Source organism: Podarcis raffonei, chromosome 8 (assembly GCF_027172205.1).
Source record: "Podarcis raffonei isolate rPodRaf1 chromosome 8, rPodRaf1.pri, whole genome shotgun sequence".
Classification (NCBI taxonomy): Eukaryota; Metazoa; Chordata; class Lepidosauria; order Squamata; family Lacertidae; genus Podarcis; species Podarcis raffonei.
Window position 1 is genome coordinate 71,106,582 of NC_070609.1, and position 17,246 is coordinate 71,123,827.

Consider the following 17,246-nt stretch of genomic DNA (forward strand, 5'->3'; position numbering starts at 1 on the left):
TCTCAGAGCGACCTGGAAAAATCAGGAGAGCGCACCTTTTGGGGCTCCAACTAAAATACATAATAAAAAAACAGTAGCCCCCCCCCCATCGCTAAAATCCTCTGCAACACGCAGAGACCAACAGCAAGGCAGGCCTAGCAAAGAGAGTCCCTGGGAAGTTTTGAAACAAGGTTCAACAAACGCCTTGCACATTTCCACCAGACCTGTGTCAGGATCTGCTTGACCCTGAAAGCAAAAACACTCACAGGCGCATTAAGAGTTTGGACAAGCATGGCTGACTCAATTTGGTACGTTGCAGCAAACCATGGTTTCCCAACACACAACTGAACTGTGGCTTAGAGCAACTAGTTGGCTTTCATTCTCAGCCCCCACCCCAACCTACCCAAAGCATAATAAATTATCTTTCTTTCTCTGGAAAGGGACTGTTGCGTTTGCTGTGGCTTGTCAACGTTCAGTTCACACCAAACCCCAGATTAGGCTCCCTTTAATCACAAGGACAGTGTTAAACACCTGAATCATTTGCACTAGGCATGGCCAGGGGGTGGGATATGGAACATGTCTTAAATCAAGGGTGGGATGGAGGGGGGAAATTGTTTGTCAATTCATTTTTCATTTTTTATTGTAATTTCTCGACTTTTAATAGAACTCTCTCATTGGAAAACACCTGCGTGTGGCATTTTGGGCATTTTGAAGAAATAAAAACATTTGCACTTCAACATAGAAGAATATTTCTGTTTCAGTGTTTTTGGGGTTTTTTTTAGCCAGTTCCTGCTCTCTCTCTCTCTCTCTCTCTCTCTCTCTCTCTCTCTCTCTCATACACACACACAAACAATCTCTGTCCATCACCATTTATCATATTGGATCATGGCTTTGTTAAAATAGAGGATTCTCTAAACTGGAAGGCGGCGGTGGGGAGGGGAATGTGTGGAATATTTGGTTGTGAGCGTCCTCTCTCCAACGAGGCCTGCCCCTCTCTCCAGGAAAGGAGGAACCCAATTTACCCTCCACCATTTTTTAAAGTGCAAGAATATTGCTTTCCTTGCCCCCCCCTCCCCAGTTTCCCACCCTCCACGGAACTGAAAGAAACGTGCTTGTCTTTTCTTTCTCTCTCTCTTTTTTGGAAGATCGTGTATTTTTGTCCCCTCAGAAGCTGGATAAGGCTACGAAGAAGGAAAAAGAGTTCACGCACTACACCAAGAGGTCTTTCTCGCTGCAGACCACCGTTTTTGGCCCTCGCGGGCTTCCGTACACAGCACCCCTCAGTTGCGTCCAGTCTGCCTCGTGGCCCACGGCCACGCTTATTCTAGTTAGTCTTAAAAAGGGGAGGGGGAATGATAAAAGCAAGCCATGTTGGGCCTTGGGATTCAGGGGGCCCCAAATCTCATGATTCTCCCATCACCAACTGCCTCTCTCACATTCCTTCGTGGCTATTAAGAAACAGGCCGGGCCAGTCGCGATTCTCATCCAAAAGGGGGGGGGGAAACAAAGAAATTAAGAGGGAGGGTGGGTTTGCGGCAGGGCAGAGAAGGAAGAGCGAGCTGTCTTCAAACAAAGATGTGTATCCTTTCCCGGATGGTCTGCCGGCAAATGGGGCAGACGGAAAGGGCAGCGCTGCACTCCTGGCATGACCCGTGCCCGCACTGGAAGATCAGTTTGATTTGGTTGTCGATGCAAATGGGGCAGGTGATCCGCTCCTCCATCTGCCGGTAGCGGTTCTGGAGGTCTTCCATCAGCTTCTGTTGGCCGGTGGATTCCGAACCAGAAACACAGTCCACCTCGGTGCTGTCTGTTCGAGGGAAGAGAGGGAGAGAAAGTCAGGGTTCAGTGCTGTCTGCATGGGCTGGCAACAGCTCTCTGCAACTGCAGAAAAGTTTAGATTTCCCAGCCTGATCCGGAGACGCTGGGGATTGAGCTTGTGGCCTTCTGTGCAGAATCATAGGATTGTAGACATGGAAGGGACCGCGAGGGTCATCTAGCCCAACCACCCTGCAGTGCAGGAATCTTTCGCTCGACATGGGACTCGAACCCATGACCCCTGAGAAAAACAGTCTCATGCTCTACTGACTGAGCTATCCCAGCCCAGCATGAAAAGGAGACGCTCTGCCGCTGAACTACAGGCCTTTCCTTCTTTCCATGTCCATATTCTCTATGCTTTGCGTTTGTCATTTTAGGGGGCGAGACTTCATTTTTTGCAAATTTCTTCAGTGAGGGGATCTTAAAAATATGCTTCTGGGTAGGAGGGAAATCAGATCTGCTACTATTTTTGTGACTGGGCAACATCTAAGCTTGGTGAATCCACGTCTGATTAAAAAGCACGTGAACTGCTCTCAGAAAAACCAAATTTTACCCTCTGAAAATGTCAGATGATGCTAAATAACAACAAATGATAATAATATTGAATATATTATAACTGCAAGTACGTGGCAATCATTTTGAATGATTTCTATGCAATTTTACACACATTTTGCTTACCAAGAAAAGCTAAACTATATTAATTTAACCAAAATATATTTTGAATTCCCAAGTCACGTTACACCTTTTCAGCACCCCTCTTTCCTTGAATTTGGGATTTGAAAAATTCAACACACCTTAATGTGAGAGTTTAAAACGAACTATCCTCACCTTGCTTTAGCTTCTTGGTAATTGTCATTTGGCATTTGATGCATTTCTTCATTCTTCTGGAACATTCTAAGGACGAGGAGAGGGGGAAATGGTTGGAACAGGCGCCGGTTTATTTATTTAGTACGTTCACACCCCACCCTTTTCCTCCAAGGAGCTCAAGGGGGCCTACGTGGTTTCCCCCTCTCCCCATTTTATCCTCACACCAACCCTGCAAGGGAGGATAGTGCTGAGAGGCAGAGATTTGAACCCTGGGCCTCTCCCCATTTTGGTGCAATTTTGCTTTACAGCACCCCAGGGAGGAAGTGCAAACAGGAAAAGAAAAGGCATGCCCTCAGGGATGAAAGATGACGTGCTCCCTTTGTACCTTCACACACGATGCTGTGCTGACAAGGGGAGAAGTGGATGAGCAGGGCCAGTTCAGAGCAGACCAGGCACTCGGAGGGAGCTGCCACCTTCGCCACGCTGAGGTTGGTCATGGTGTTGGGGGTCGTGTGCACTCGCCTCTGGCTGCACACCACTGTGGAGTTCTCCGAGGGGTCCTGTTGCTCCCTGCAGATGCCAAAAGCGGAAGAGAGACAGAGAGGAACTAGGTGTCGGGTCTGAAGCTGGGCAAGCATCCGCAATAATGAATGTTGAGAGAGAGCGCTATGGGCGCCAGCAGCAAAACAGCCGCTGTGGTGGCACAGCACAACACAAGATGGCTGCCACGGGGGCGCGGCGTGGCACAAAATGGCTGCCGCCTCTACAAGTGCAGAAAGCAGGGGTGCCAACCTGAATGAAATACTGTGGGGGCCCAGGTGAGCCCTGCCCCGCATAATCAATCACATGACACAGAGCACGCACATCGTTCGAATGGGACAGCCCATCAATTTTGTGGGGGTGGGCAGCCCCCTCAAATATGTTATTGTGGGGGCAGGAGCCCTACGGCCCTTGGGAGTTGGCTCCTATGGCAGAAAGGGAGGGAGAGGGCCACAAAGTGTGTTAACTCCATCCCATCAATGGAAGGGGAAGGCGCTTAAATCAGCCACTCCCAGAGGGAAGTTTATGCTCCACCCTCTGTCAGAACAGGAGGGTGTCCAGTCCTAGTGTTCATGGGCAAGTCAAGGGGGGGGGGGGCTGAACAGTGCAAACAAGAATGGAGAAGGAAGAGCAGCGTTTTGTGCATCACGAATTTTTGAGGACATATACTTTGCAGGCAATGTGTTGGGTCACAGCTGGCATGGAACATTTCAACAAAGAATGAGGAGAGGGGGCCCTGGAACGAAGACTGAAGCCAAGGAGAGAAGTCAAACCAGGAGAGGATGGGGCTGGTCCTACCTGAATTTTTGGGAGAAGTTCTTGATGAGCTGCGCTATACTTCCGTCCGAAACGAGGTCAAGGGGGGACTTCCCCCTGTGGTTGGCGTAATTGACGTCGGCACCTTCTTGAGCCAAGTAGCACGCGATGGCCGCCCCCACGTTCAGCTCAAGATTTCCAAGGAAGCCAGAGGCCTGGAGCTAAAATGAGGGGTGAAGTAAAAAAAATAAAAATTGGTTTTAAACATTCGCTATACATATTATAGTTGTCAAAGAATTAAAATACTCATAACCCCCTTTTAGGGAAAGTGTCCTAAGAAAGCAGCTTCCATAAAAACGTAAAATAAATATACCAATATGCTATATTTTTTGTACCTGCAAAAGTTTTGGGGAGGACATGCTGCTTTTATTTCCAATCAGTGTATGCCCTGTCACTGAAATCCTGCAACTTTTTCCACCACAAATGTTTGGATTTTTTTGGGGGTGGGTTTCCTACTTTTGTTGTGCTATAGTACAAGAGTTGCCCCCCCCCAGGCTACAAGAATGGTATGTGGATGGGTCCAGTTTATATCCACCGCAAATACACAACTGTTGTGTCAATGACATGCTGAAGAAGACACCCGCAAAAAAGAAAAGAAAAGACAATGCAGCTGTTCGTATCTAAAACACAATTTAGATGCAATTAGGATGTAGATGGGGATCTGAGGCCTTTCAGATCCTGCTGGACCACAACTTGTGTTTCAGACAGAGTGAGCGTCCCTCTTACATGTTAATCGGTCCTCTGCATCGGGGAAGAGCTGTAGCTCAGTGGCAGAGCAATCAAGCCTGGCGTGCTGAAGGTTGCAGATTCAATTTCCAGGTAGGGCTGTGAATTATCCCGTCTGAAATCCAGCTGCTGCCAGTCAGTGTAGACAACACTGAGCAAAATGGGCCAATGGTCTCACTCAGAATAATGCAGCTTCCTACATCTAATGGGCTGTAGCTCAGTGGCAGAGCATCTGCCTTGCAGACACAGGCAGGTTCAATCCCTCGAATCTCCAGGCAGAGGAAGGAGACTCTCTGTCTGAAAACCCTGGAGAGCTGCTGCTGGCCAGTGTAGACAATACTGAGCCGAACCAGTGGTTTGAGTCAATACACGGCAGCTTCCTATGTTCCTGTCTCTTAAGGGAAGGGCTATAGCTCAGTGAGAGAGCCTCTGCCTTGCAGGCAGAAGGACCCAGGTTCAACCCCTGTTTCCAGGGAGGGCTGGGGAAAGCTGCTGCCAGCCAGTGTAGACAACACTGAGCTCGAGGGACCACTGGCTGGACTTGGGGAAGAACCTCCTATGTTCTCCTTTTCGAAAGATGCAATACAGTAAAACACATCTAAGATCTAGGCAACTGGTTCTAGGAGATTGGTTCAGAATCTCCCTTTCTCTCACACACACATACCTTAGACAAGAGGCTTTCCTCTCCGTCCTCTTGCTCCTTGGCCATGATGGACATCAGGTGCTCCCTCTCCAGGACGATGTGCATGGCCGTGTCACCGTCCTCGTCTTCCGCGTTGACATCGCAGCCCTCGCTCACCAGCAGGTGCACCATCTCCATGTGGCCTTGCGTGACGGCCAAGTGCAGCGGGGTCTGGTTGCGGTTGTTCTTGAGGTTGATGTCGCAACGGCCCTGAAAAAGGGAACGGGGCATGCGGAGGCCGTGGGCATGCTTGTCGGGTTGAGGGCGGAAGAAAGACGGCAGCGGTGCTCAGCTTGCCAAGACAACGCTACGGTTCCAGTTTGCTCCTTCTCCAAATCGCTCAGCTCCGATTGGTTGTCTTTCCGGGCCTGCAGCGCTGCAAGAAAGCAGGCTCTGGACTCTGCCCCCAGCGGGGGAATATGGGTTGCTGCTTGCATGTTTAAGACGGAACCTGGATCAGGCCAAAGGCTCATCTAGTCTACAGCCTCCTGTTCTCGCCAGTGGCTGACCAGTGGGAAGTCCTTGAAGACAACAGCTCTCCCTCGTTGCTACTCGTAAGAGGAGCCTGGCTGGTGGATCAGGCCAAAGGCCCATCTAGTCCAGCGTCCTGTGGACTAGTGGGAAGCCCAGAAGATTTGAACTGCAACATCACTCTTCCCATTTGAAGTGGCCCGAGAGTACGATGAATGAGATAAGGAAAGGCCCTGCTTATGATGGCTAAGTTCTACCTCTACCGCCACCCCATAATACTAGAGCTCAGAGTCACCCAATGAGGCTGAATGCTGGGGAATTCGGGACTCAAGAATTCGTCCCCCACAAGATGTCATGTGGGCCGCCAAATTGGATCGCTTTAAAAGGAGAAGACAAATTCAAAGAGAAGGCTCTCAGGTCCAGCTTGAAAGTTTCATCCGGTTGGCCACTGTGAGATCAGGTTGCTGGGCTAAGATGGGCCACTGGGCTGATCCGGCAGGGCTATTATTACGCCCTTATATTGATTTCCTTGCTGCTTACCTCTTTGATTAAGATCTCCGCCACCTCCTTGTGGTTGTTCAAGGCGGCGAGATGCAGGGCGGTGAAGCCATCTTCCTTCTTAGCGTCAACCAGCTGCCGGGCTCTTGCCAGGATCTTCTTGATGGCTCTGGGAGGTGGAAAAGATCAGAGCCAAGCAGGGTGGGAGGGGAAGGAGAACAGAAAAAAGAGGGAGCATGTCTAGGGCATCAGATGTCTCAAAGGGCAAGCATGCATTGCCAACTCAGTGGTTACTAAATGGTGGCTGCTGGAAGTGACACAGTCCAACAAGCGGAAAAATGAGAGGCAGAAGAGCATGAGTGACAGCTCTCATAACCCCTGATTATTGGTCATGTTTTCTGGGGCTGATGGGAGTTGTAGTTCAGCAACATCCGGAATAGAAAATATTCCCTACTCTCGAGTCTAAAATGAGGGGGAATATTATTTAAAACAGTGTTTCCCAAACTTGGGTCTCCAGCTGTTTCTGGACTACAACTCCCATCATCTCTAGCAAGCTGGACCAGTGGTCAGATTGATGGGAACTGTAGTTCAAAAACAGCTGGAGACCTACGTTCAGGGAACACTGATTTAGGAACTGCTGTGGCTCAGCAGCCTTAATGGGGGAAACCTTTCCTGAGTGGCTGCATTTCCCTCTGAACAACCTTCCTGGATGTCCACATGGCAGTGGTGGGCGGGGCCAGAGGCAAAAATGGGTGGGGCAGAAAATGCCAATTTTACCTGTGCATGGGAGGTAGGCCTGCTTGAACACTCTCTCTATCTTCCCTCCAGGCAAGGAAGAGGTTTTATCAGAGCTCAGAGCCCACCCCCACCCCTGCACTTCCTGCAGCCAATCGGAAGCTGCGCCTTGGTTCCCGAATGTTTTAGAAGTCAAACAGATTTCGTTCAACTTCTGAGGTATGACCATAATTTAAAGCATGACAAAATAAGTCCACATATCGCTTTGAGGAAAAATGCCAGCTAACGCAGTTTGTTCTCAGCTCCCCATTGTCACTATGCTTAAGTGACTTGCGATGGATAACATTTTATGTACGTATATAAAAATTGTGGGAAATGTATAAATAATTTTTTTAAATTGCTTAAGTTCATTTCTCTCTTTTGCTTACAGCTTGTTCCCCTTCAGAGCCGAATGCTGCAACAGATTGAATCCTTGTTGGTTCTGGATGGTGAAATCGATGTTGGGGACTTCGGTGAGGGCCTCGATGATGCACTTGAAGTCGGCCGTGATGGCGTAATGGAGGGGGGTGTCGCCGTACGAATCCTTGAGGGGGACAGGTGGGATGGTACACAAAATCTCTGTCAGGTGTCTCCAAGAGGGGAGGGTAGAACAGAGACATTGTGGCTAGCAGCTGCTGATATCGACTGATCCTCTGTGAATTTACCCATCACCCGTTTTCAAAGCCACCCAGGAAGAGTACAATGAATAAGAACACAAGAAGATACCCCGGCTGCTGGATCCAGTCAAAGGCCCATCTAAGTCCAACATCCTGTTCTCAACAGACGCCAACAGGAAGCCTGCAAGCAGGACCCGGGCACAACAGCTCTTCCCACACTCCAAGATTCCCGGCAGCTTGAATTCAGGGACACCATTAATGTCCTGAGCAGCAGCCAATGACAGCCTTCCCCTCCATCAATGTGCCTAAACCCCTGTTGATGTCCTCTAAGCTAGCCACTATCACTGCAGGTGCCAACCACTTTCAATCCATAACGCCCTTGCCTGTTAGCTCTCAGATCATCTCCACCTCACTGATGGGCACAACACAACATGCCTCCCCCCAACCAGCTCAGTTGGCTAGAGCGTGGTGCTGATAACACCAAGGTCACAGGTTCGATCCCCACGTGGGGCAGCTGCAAATTTCCTGCACCGGGGTCCCTTCCAACTCAATATAATTCTATGATTCCATGAGTCAGAATGCAAATGCAAAGATGAAAAAAAACAAAACAAAACCCACCGGCAGGTTGACGTCGCAGTTGTGCTCGCACAGAGCCTGTACGACCTCCGTGAAGCCTTTGTTGACGGCAATGTACAGGGCTGTGCACTTGGCGTTGTTTCGGAGATCGCCATTGGCCCCTTTGCTGACCAGGAAGCGGGCTACGTCTGCTTGGTTCCTGGACAGCGAGAGGGGTGAAAAGTCAAGAGGAAAGTGACAGACCACAGATGTTGAGGAACACCGAAAGCTGCCTTCTGCTGAGGCAGATCATTGTTCCATATGGTTCAATATTGTCTGCACTGACGGGCAGCAGCTCTCTAGGGTTTCATGCAGGCATCTCCCCCTGGGAAATTGCTGGGACTGAACGTGGGACCGTCAAACACTCTTGTTCTGAGATACAGCCCTTCCCTTAAGACAGTGGTTCTCAGATGGATACAAAAACTTATGGAAGATGCAGCAATGGCAAAACTTACCGGAAAAATAAGAAATCAAGATAACAAACGTTTTATAAAACAATGGAAATGGTTTGTGGAATATTTACAGACAGACTATAAACAAATAAGAACATTGCAGGATTATTGTAATAACCTGCAGTTTTATAAGAGTATATATTTAATGTTGATGCATAAACGGGCAAACTAGTTTGGATATGCAGAAAATATTAAGAATAAATTTAAGGAATCGCAGAAAGAGGAAGTCAGGTTTTAAATGTTAAAAGGATTGTAAAATTATTGAAATGAATGAGGACTTCCGGTGCAGCGCGATCTCGGTGCAAGCGGGGATTTTACCGTGAGGGAAATCCCGGGCTATTTTGGAGGATTAGGGGTGCTACAGGGCGCGGTGGCCCCCAAAAATACCTCTGGTGGGTGTCCAGAAGGTCAGGTTCCCGGCGGGACCAGAAGCGGTCAGCCCGGCCGTCAGGTAGCTTCGAAAGAAGCAAAGAGAACGAGCCAGAGATGTGGGTCATAATATACAATTTGAGAATTGGGAAAAACTATGGAAGGAAGGCTTAAAATTTACTGCATGTATGACATTAAAAGAAAATGTTATGAAAATGTTTTATAGGTGGTATATGACACCCGTAAAATTAGCAAAAATGTATAAGATATGTAATAAGTGTTGGAAGTGCAAAGATAAAGAAGGTTCTTTTTATCGTATGTGGTGGGAATGTAAGAAAGTGAAAGACTTCTGGGAAAAAATATATAATGAATTGAAGAAGATTCTAAAATATACATTTATAAAGAAACCAGAAGTCTTTCTGTTAGGGATATTAGGAAACGAGATAAAAAGAAAAGATTATAAATTCTTTCAATATGCAGTAACAGCAGCAAGAGTGTTACTGGCCCAGAAATGGAAGCAGCAAGAAATACCGACTGTGGAGGAATGGAGAATGAAGCTGTTGGACTATGCGGAGCTGGACAAATTGACAGGAAAGATTAGATACTTAAGAGACCAAAAGTTCATCGAGGACTGGGGGAAATTTGTGGAATATCTGGAACATATAAGTGAGGGACAGATAACGCTAATGGGATTTAAAGAAGCACTGTGAAAGACTAAGAAATATTGTCTAAAGGGAATAGAAAGAAAGATATAAATAATGTCAATATAAAATTAAGAAATGCGCAACTTAAATTATAACTACGGATGATTTACGGATAAGCTGGAGGAAGTCCTGAAAAGGAATAAGTTGTGAAATTTTGATGTGAAACTGAGATGATTTTTTTTTTGATGTAAATTAATAAAAATTCAATTTGGGAAAAAAAGTAAAATTATTGAAATGAATGAAACTGAAAATCATAAATAAAAATATATAAAAAGACAGTGGTTCTCAAACTTTTTTCTCTGGGTCACGGTTTCAGAATAAAAATTTGCTCCCACCACACCAATTTTTTAAAAAATTGATAAGGAATACACTGGAAAACAAAGAAATAACTCCTAGCAGTGCATGATTTATAACATAGAACACAACTACTTTATAATATGAACATGGGGCATCCAGAAAGTATAAAACAAGAACACGAATCATCCCCAAAGTATAATTCTAAACGAGTCTGTACCTTAAATATGTATACAAACTCAAGAAGAGGTGTAAGCTTGTTTTTGCTCATTTATACTAGGTCTAATTTGAGACAAACTCTCATCTCCTTATCAACACAAAGAAGCCTCTCTCTTTTCTGATCTTTCCTATTTGTCAGAGTTGAAAATCACTGTTCACAACAGTATGTCGTGGAGAACCGTAATAGAGTAGCCAATGCCCCCGCTGTCATTTTGAAAACATAGCTATCCATATTCTGCAAATTAAAAAGAATGATTTTGATACCTATCAGTGTAGCAACACTGAAATGTTTAAATGTTTCTTTGATTGTCCTTGAATCTTCCTGCAACGCTTGGCATTCCCTCCTGCCTCACCCTTTGAAAACCTCTGCCTTAAGACACAGAAAGCTGTCTCACACTCTGAAGCATCTCAAAGCAATTTTACAATGCAAGAAAAAAGTGTACATTGACGTACTCCCTTGGAGCAGACCCATTGAAATGGCTGAACCCATGTTGGTTGCACCTATTAACTTCAGTGGGTCTACTCTGAATCACCCTACAAAAGCAGTTTCAAATAAATAAATTGTACTGCCATATTTAGGCTTTTTCAGATTTGAGGAAAATAGGGTGTATATAAATAGAACAGGCTATTATTAGAACTAGGCCTGCTGTGATCGGCAAGGAGGACTTAGAAGAACTTTTTGGAGCTGTTCCTAGATTCATATTACAAACATTTATTCCTCAGGGGTTAAGTCCAGGGGTTTTAAGTCAGTGGTGGCTGGTTCCCTCTGAAGTTGACAGGGAGGAAGGCAGGTAGACCAATGGGAGGCAGAGCCAGAGCAAAGACAGACAGAGCTACGTCCTGATTGGCTGTAAATAAGAAGGCAGGGAGTGCCACATGGTGGACCAACTTCCATTGGACTAAGAAGGCCAAGTGCACACGTTGAGTGACAGCTGTTCTCAGGGGTCACCACCTACCCAAATGCTGCGTAATGCAGAGCCGTGTCCCCTTCCTCATCCCACAGGTTGATGTTGGCATGGGCCTGCAACAGGATCTTCACCACTTCCACCTGTCCCAGGTAAGAGGCCACTTGCAAGGCTGTCCTGCCCTGGTTTTTGACGTCGACCTGATGAGAAAAGGTAGGGTCATCGTTTCATTTATTCAACAAGAAGGTCGATAAACAGCCAACTCAAAGCAACAACAACATAAAAATAACGAAATTATGAAGACCAATAAATTTACAGAACAAGGTGAATGACACTAAATCAAATTAATTCCCTAAAATTTAATTAGAAGTTTACTGCAGGTGACGAAATAGCAGAAGTGCAGGTGTCTGTCTGGTTTCAAGGGGAACGGTGTTCTAAATTGATGGTGCCACTTCGCTAAAAAGTCTTCGCAAGTTTCCCTGAATACCAGTTCCTGGGAATCAACTGGGGAGAGTGTTGCTGTGGCTTTTGCAGGCTTCCCTGAAAGCATCCGGCTGGCATCTGTGAGAAAAGGATGCTGGACCTTTAGCCTAATCTACCTGCAGGGCTCTACTTAGGTTCTTACTGTTGCTTGCATTTACATCTGATAACTGGACACAACCCACTATTGGGTTGTTGTTTTTTAATGTCCAGGGGTCAGCAAACTTTTTCAGTAGGGGGCCGGTCCACTGTCCCTCAGACCTTGTGGGGGGCCGGACTATATTTTGGAAAAAATAACAACGAATTCCTATGCCCAACAAATAACCCAGAGATGCATTTTAAATAAAAGCACACGTTCTACTCATGTAAAAACACGCTGATTCCCGTACTGTCCGCGGGCCAGATTTAGAAGGCGATTGGGCCGGATCCGGCCCCCAGGCCTTAGTTTGCCTGCCCACGTTCTAAACAGTTGTTTTAATTGTTTTCACCAATAATCTTTATTGCTTTATCCTTTTTGTAAACTGCTTCAAAACTCTTTTTTTTTTTAACACAATAAAGTGGTACATAAATTTTGCAAAAGGAAAAGACCACTCTCCTCCTCCTGAAGTTTTCAGCGAATGGTAATGAAGAGGCATTGCCACTTCTGAACCTCAGAACCACTCTGATTTCAATGGGTTCTGCTATGACAAGGGCTAGCGCTGGCTGTAACCCAGTGATTATTTTTTAATAAATAAATACTTTGAAAACAAATTTGCACACACACACATACACAAAATTTTAAGATATTTTTAAAAAATGCAGTATCTGCCCCGTTGCCAGAGACAACTTGCCTTGTCGGGATATTTCTGAACCAGTTCCCGGACCTTGGGTGCATTTCCATGTGCAGCCTCTATGACCAGGCGCCCCGGGCTGTCCGCTTCCATCTTTTGGGTCAGCAGCCTTCCCAGCACAGAGAGCAGCGTGCCTGTTTGGAGAGATGGGAAATAGTCCTCCAATTAACATACTTTTCCATGTGGCAAGGGCTGCTTTGGATTGGCTTCCGTTTTGGCAATTTGGCGTGCGTCGCTTGCAATTGTAAGCGTTTGCCAGTTGCGTGAGTGATATTCGGTTCCACATCCCCTCCCCCCCAATTGTTTTCAACAACTGTGGATATTCCCTCCCCCAAAAAAGCTCAACAACTCTGTGCCATCTCCCCCCATTTTCTTAAATTTGAGCCCCTCAATTAGGGGGCGTCTTGTAGACAGAAAAGTACAGTGGTACCTCTGGTTACGTATTTAATTCATTCCGGAGGTCCGTTCTTAATGTGAAACTGTTCTTAACCTAAAGCACCACTTTAGCCTATGGGGCCTCCTGCTGCCGCCGCGCCACCAGAGCACAATTTCTGTTCTCATCCTGAAGCAAAGTTCTTAACCCGAGGTACTATTTCTGGGTTAGAGGAGTCTGTAACCTGAAGCGTATGTAACCTGAAGCATATGTAACCCGTGGTACCACTGTACTGATTATTTAAAGGCTTTCCCCCTCCCTCCTAAGCTGGCTACTGCTTTCCTTTCAGACTCCTCACTTTTAGATTCCTTGGCATCTTCGGTGGTCATGAGGTTTGCATCCTCCTCCCTCTGGTAGGCCGTCAGGCAAGCGGGGTTGAAGGTCCAGGACTGGCCTGCAAAAGACACCCGCAAGTCCCCATCTCCAAACACTTTGATCACCTTGCCAATGTGCCCCAGGGTCTGCAAAGGGAAAGGGAAAATTGAAACGTGAGGGGTGGGTGGGGGGGAACTCCTTCTTGTTATTCATCCTTTTTGTTCCGTCTAAGTAAGAAAAGCAGCAGAACATTACATTGTGGAGTACTCCTGTTTCCAGCCAGCCATGTCCCTTTGAAGAATGTGCCATCCATTTCACTGGCTGGCCAGACTTGCCCCTTTCCAGGATATACCATTCCATCGCCCCTCCCTACAACTGTCAAGTCAAAATTCCATAGCCACTGAGCAATATATAGCAGGTGTGGGGAACCTTCAGTTGCTGCTGAACTACAACTCCCATCAGCCCTAGCAAGCTTGACCAATGGTCAGAGGGATGATGGGAGCTGGCAGTTCAGCAATATGGAGGGCCAAAGGTCCCCCACACCTGGGAGATGGGATTCCAAGACAGCAAAGCCTTAATGCAAGGAGAAGTCAGGCGCTTTTAAAAAGAGTATTTGTGTCATTCAGCTCCTTCTCAGAAAAAAACAAAACCATGAAGCGCTATGGAATAATATACTGGCTGTGCAAAAACTCAAGACAAGTCACGATTTGCAGGTTGAATGTGAGATATTGGTCATATTTTTGAATGCTTCCCCCTTTAGGACTGTTACCAGGTTTTTAAAATGTCTTGCTGAATGAATCAGCGAACTAATCAATTAAAAATGGATGCAGTGAATCTGCACACAACTCAAAATCTTGCATACAAATGAAAAGAGAGAGGGGGAGAAATCATCCTTTGATTTTAGATGTCATAATGAAGGCTTTGGAGATTAAAAAAAAATGTATTTATTCTAATCATTTGAGCAAGGCTGTAATCCTTTTTTAAAAAACAACACATTGACATTTTATGATTCATTTACTTCACAAAATGTATATATTGTTCACTTGACCATGAAACTGTTGACTAGGGAGCAAGCCTTGCTAAACAAAGTAAAGAAATTGTATGCAGTGTACACTTTGGAGGTTTTTTAAAAAATTGATTTACCAAACCAATTAATCAAGTCAGGCTGCAATCCTAAAAAAGAAAAAAAATAAACCCACTCACTAGGGAGTAAGCTTCACTGAACAAAGTGGGACACACCTCTGAGGAAATATGAACATGTCTCCTGAATTAACAAAATAAAATGTTGCATCCAAAAATATTTTGCGTGCAGGAAGTGAGCACTGAATGCTTCTTCTCCTTTGCTTGTGTGTCAGCTGAGAAACAGTGTTTTATGTATTTCATTTCATTTACCGTATTTTTCGCTCTATAGGACGCACCCGACCATAGGTCGCACCTAGTTTTAGAGGGGGAGAACAAGAAAAAAAAATTCTCTCCCTCTCTGCGCAGTGCCCCTTCAGCGAAGCGGCAGGAGAAATGGAGCCCCTTCCATTTCTCCTCCCGCTTTGCTGAAGGGGCGCTGCGCAGAGAGGGAAAGCTGCGCAGAGTCTCTCCAGCAAAGCGAAGCCAGGAGAGCAAGAGGGATCAGTGCACACCGATCTCTCTCGCTGTCCTGGCTTCAGCGAAAGCAACGCAAAGCCTCCGGAGCGCGGCGGGAACGCTTCCACTGCACTTTGGAGGCTTCGCGTTGCTATCGCTGAAGCCATGGAGCCTGCATTCGCTCCATAAGACGCACACACATTTCCCCTTAATCTTTGGAGGGGAAAAAGTGCGTCTTATAGAGCGAAAAATACGGTATATCCCACCTACTTTCTCCAAGGTGCTCAAGCTGGCATATGAAGTTTTCCCCACCTCCTTATTTAATCCCCACAACAACCCTGTGAGATAGGATATGCTGAGAAGCAACGACTGGCCCAAGTAAGCTTCATGGCTGAGTGGGGATTTGAACCCTGATTTCCCAGGTGTTAGCCTGACCCTCTAACCCCGTGGTGGCAAAACTTGGCCTTCCAGCTGTTTTGGGACTACAATTCCCATCATCCCTGACCACTGGTCCTGTTGGCTAGGGATGATGAGAGTTGTAGTCTGAAAACAGCTGGAGGGCCAAGTTTGGCCACCACTGCTCTAATCACTATACCGCACTGGCTGGGGGACATAATAAGGCAAAGATTTTGTAGTGGGCAAGATGGGATTGAAGACCCCTTTCCCGGAGTGAGCTTGGGCAGAAGCCAATCTGTGGGCAGAGCTGATGTTAGGAACACTGGAAGCTGCCTGATGCAGAATCAAGACCATTGGTCCATCTAACTCCATACTGTCTGCACTGTCTGGCAGCAGCTCTCCAGGGTTTCAGACAGCTGCCTCTCCCAGTGATGCCAGGAACTGAACTTGGGACCTTCTGCATGCAAAGCGGATGATCTACCAGTGAGCCCTTCCCCTACTGGTCCATCAGCCCTCACTGCTCTTGTTTAAAACATGGTGGCAGCTGTTAAAATTTCGGAGAGCTGCGTTCGAATTTTAACACACCAGGGGAGAGGGGAGAGGGGAAAAGCATGGACTGGATTGTTTTAAGTAACTGCGCTGTCTTGGAATAAAAGGACACTCACAGGGGTCATTTCATCAGTCCACTCCCCGTGACCAGCTTGCAACTGCTTGATTCTTTCCATATCATCTATCACCCGGACAACATCATCAACCCAAAAGGTGTTGAGCTACAAGGGAAAAGAAAATCAGAAGCTTTTTTCTTTTCAGTGCGTGGGGGAGAAAGGAGTCATAGGAAAGAAAGAGAGAGAGATAGATATATAATATATTTTATATTATAAAATAATATAATATACACAGCTGCCCAGAGCGGCTGGGGCAACCCAGATGGATGGGGTACAAATAATTATATAAGTATTATTATTAATTATTGCTATTATATTTTATAGACAGCTAAATCCATCAAGCATTAACCGCAGAGATGCAGGATGGTGGCGGTGACCATCCCTGGGTAAGATTTCGGCAAACATTCGTAGGGCCTTTTAACCCAGCCGCAGGCCCTCCAGACGTTTTTGACCCCAAGCCCTGCCACTCACAGCAATCTACAGTGGGGTTTTTGTGGACGCCATTTTGAATCAAGATGGCGGGCTCACTGAACCTTTCAAAGCTGCCTCAGTTTCAACCACCATTTTCAAAACTGCACAGATCTGGTGGTTTCTTATAATTCCCAAGGAACGCTAGGTGAGAGGCTCCTAGTATCTACCATTTCTTAACATTGCTTATAGATCCCTGTATGTGGGTCCCGTTCCCCCCCTGCATTTCAGACAAGCATATGCCCTTTAAATTAAAGGAAGTGAAGTTAGTTGATTCCTGCATGAGGGGACCCCGTTTTCTCTTTACGCTGTGTGCTTTAAATGGACATGTGTTTAGGTTCTCTTAAAGACCAGGGATTGGGAACAAGATTTGGCCCTCCAGATGCTTTTGGATTCCCAGCATCTGCCAGCTCCAGCCAGCATGACTAACGGTCAGAGTTACCGTATTTTTCGCCCTATAAGATGCACTTTTCCCCCTCCAAAAATGAAGGGGAAATGTGTGCGCGTCTTATGGGGCAAATGCAGGCTCCTTGGCTTCAGCGATAGCAACGCGAAGCCTCCGAACCCTGCGCTCCGGAGGCTTTGCGTTGCTTCCGCTGAAGCCAGGAGAGTCTGCTCTTTGAGGCTGGTGGTGGGGGAAAGCAGCGCCTCCTCCATCGCCAGCCCCAGAGGATGGGGGGCAGCGGGAAGGCGCGCGACGCCTTCCCGCTACTCTCCAACCCTCCTGTGGGCTTTTGCGGGAGATGGGGGAATTCCCCCACCTCCCACAAAAGCAGGCAAAAGCCGTGCGCTCTTTAA

At 46.6% G+C, this 17,246-nt stretch overlaps 1 protein-coding gene across 1 annotated transcript in view; it reads right to left on the reverse strand.

The window, feature by feature from the left end:
* Positions 1 to 590: 590 nt before the first annotated feature.
* Positions 591 to 17,246, reverse strand: part of MIB2 (MIB E3 ubiquitin protein ligase 2) — a 74,767-nt gene continuing 58,111 nt past the window's right edge. The window contains exons 8-19 of the mRNA XM_053400730.1: positions 15,981 to 16,085; positions 13,325 to 13,487; positions 12,594 to 12,727; positions 11,335 to 11,483; positions 8,344 to 8,500; positions 7,498 to 7,652; positions 6,377 to 6,503; positions 5,348 to 5,575; positions 3,940 to 4,118; positions 2,987 to 3,171; positions 2,623 to 2,688; positions 591 to 1,786 (exon numbers count right to left, since the gene is read on the reverse strand). Coding sequence (XP_053256705.1) covers positions 1,545 to 1,786; positions 2,623 to 2,688; positions 2,987 to 3,171; positions 3,940 to 4,118; positions 5,348 to 5,575; positions 6,377 to 6,503; positions 7,498 to 7,652; positions 8,344 to 8,500; positions 11,335 to 11,483; positions 12,594 to 12,727; positions 13,325 to 13,487; positions 15,981 to 16,085 — 1,890 coding nt within the window. The 3' untranslated portion in view covers positions 591 to 1,544. The remainder of the gene's footprint in view (positions 1,787 to 2,622; positions 2,689 to 2,986; positions 3,172 to 3,939; positions 4,119 to 5,347; positions 5,576 to 6,376; positions 6,504 to 7,497; positions 7,653 to 8,343; positions 8,501 to 11,334; positions 11,484 to 12,593; positions 12,728 to 13,324; positions 13,488 to 15,980; positions 16,086 to 17,246) is intronic.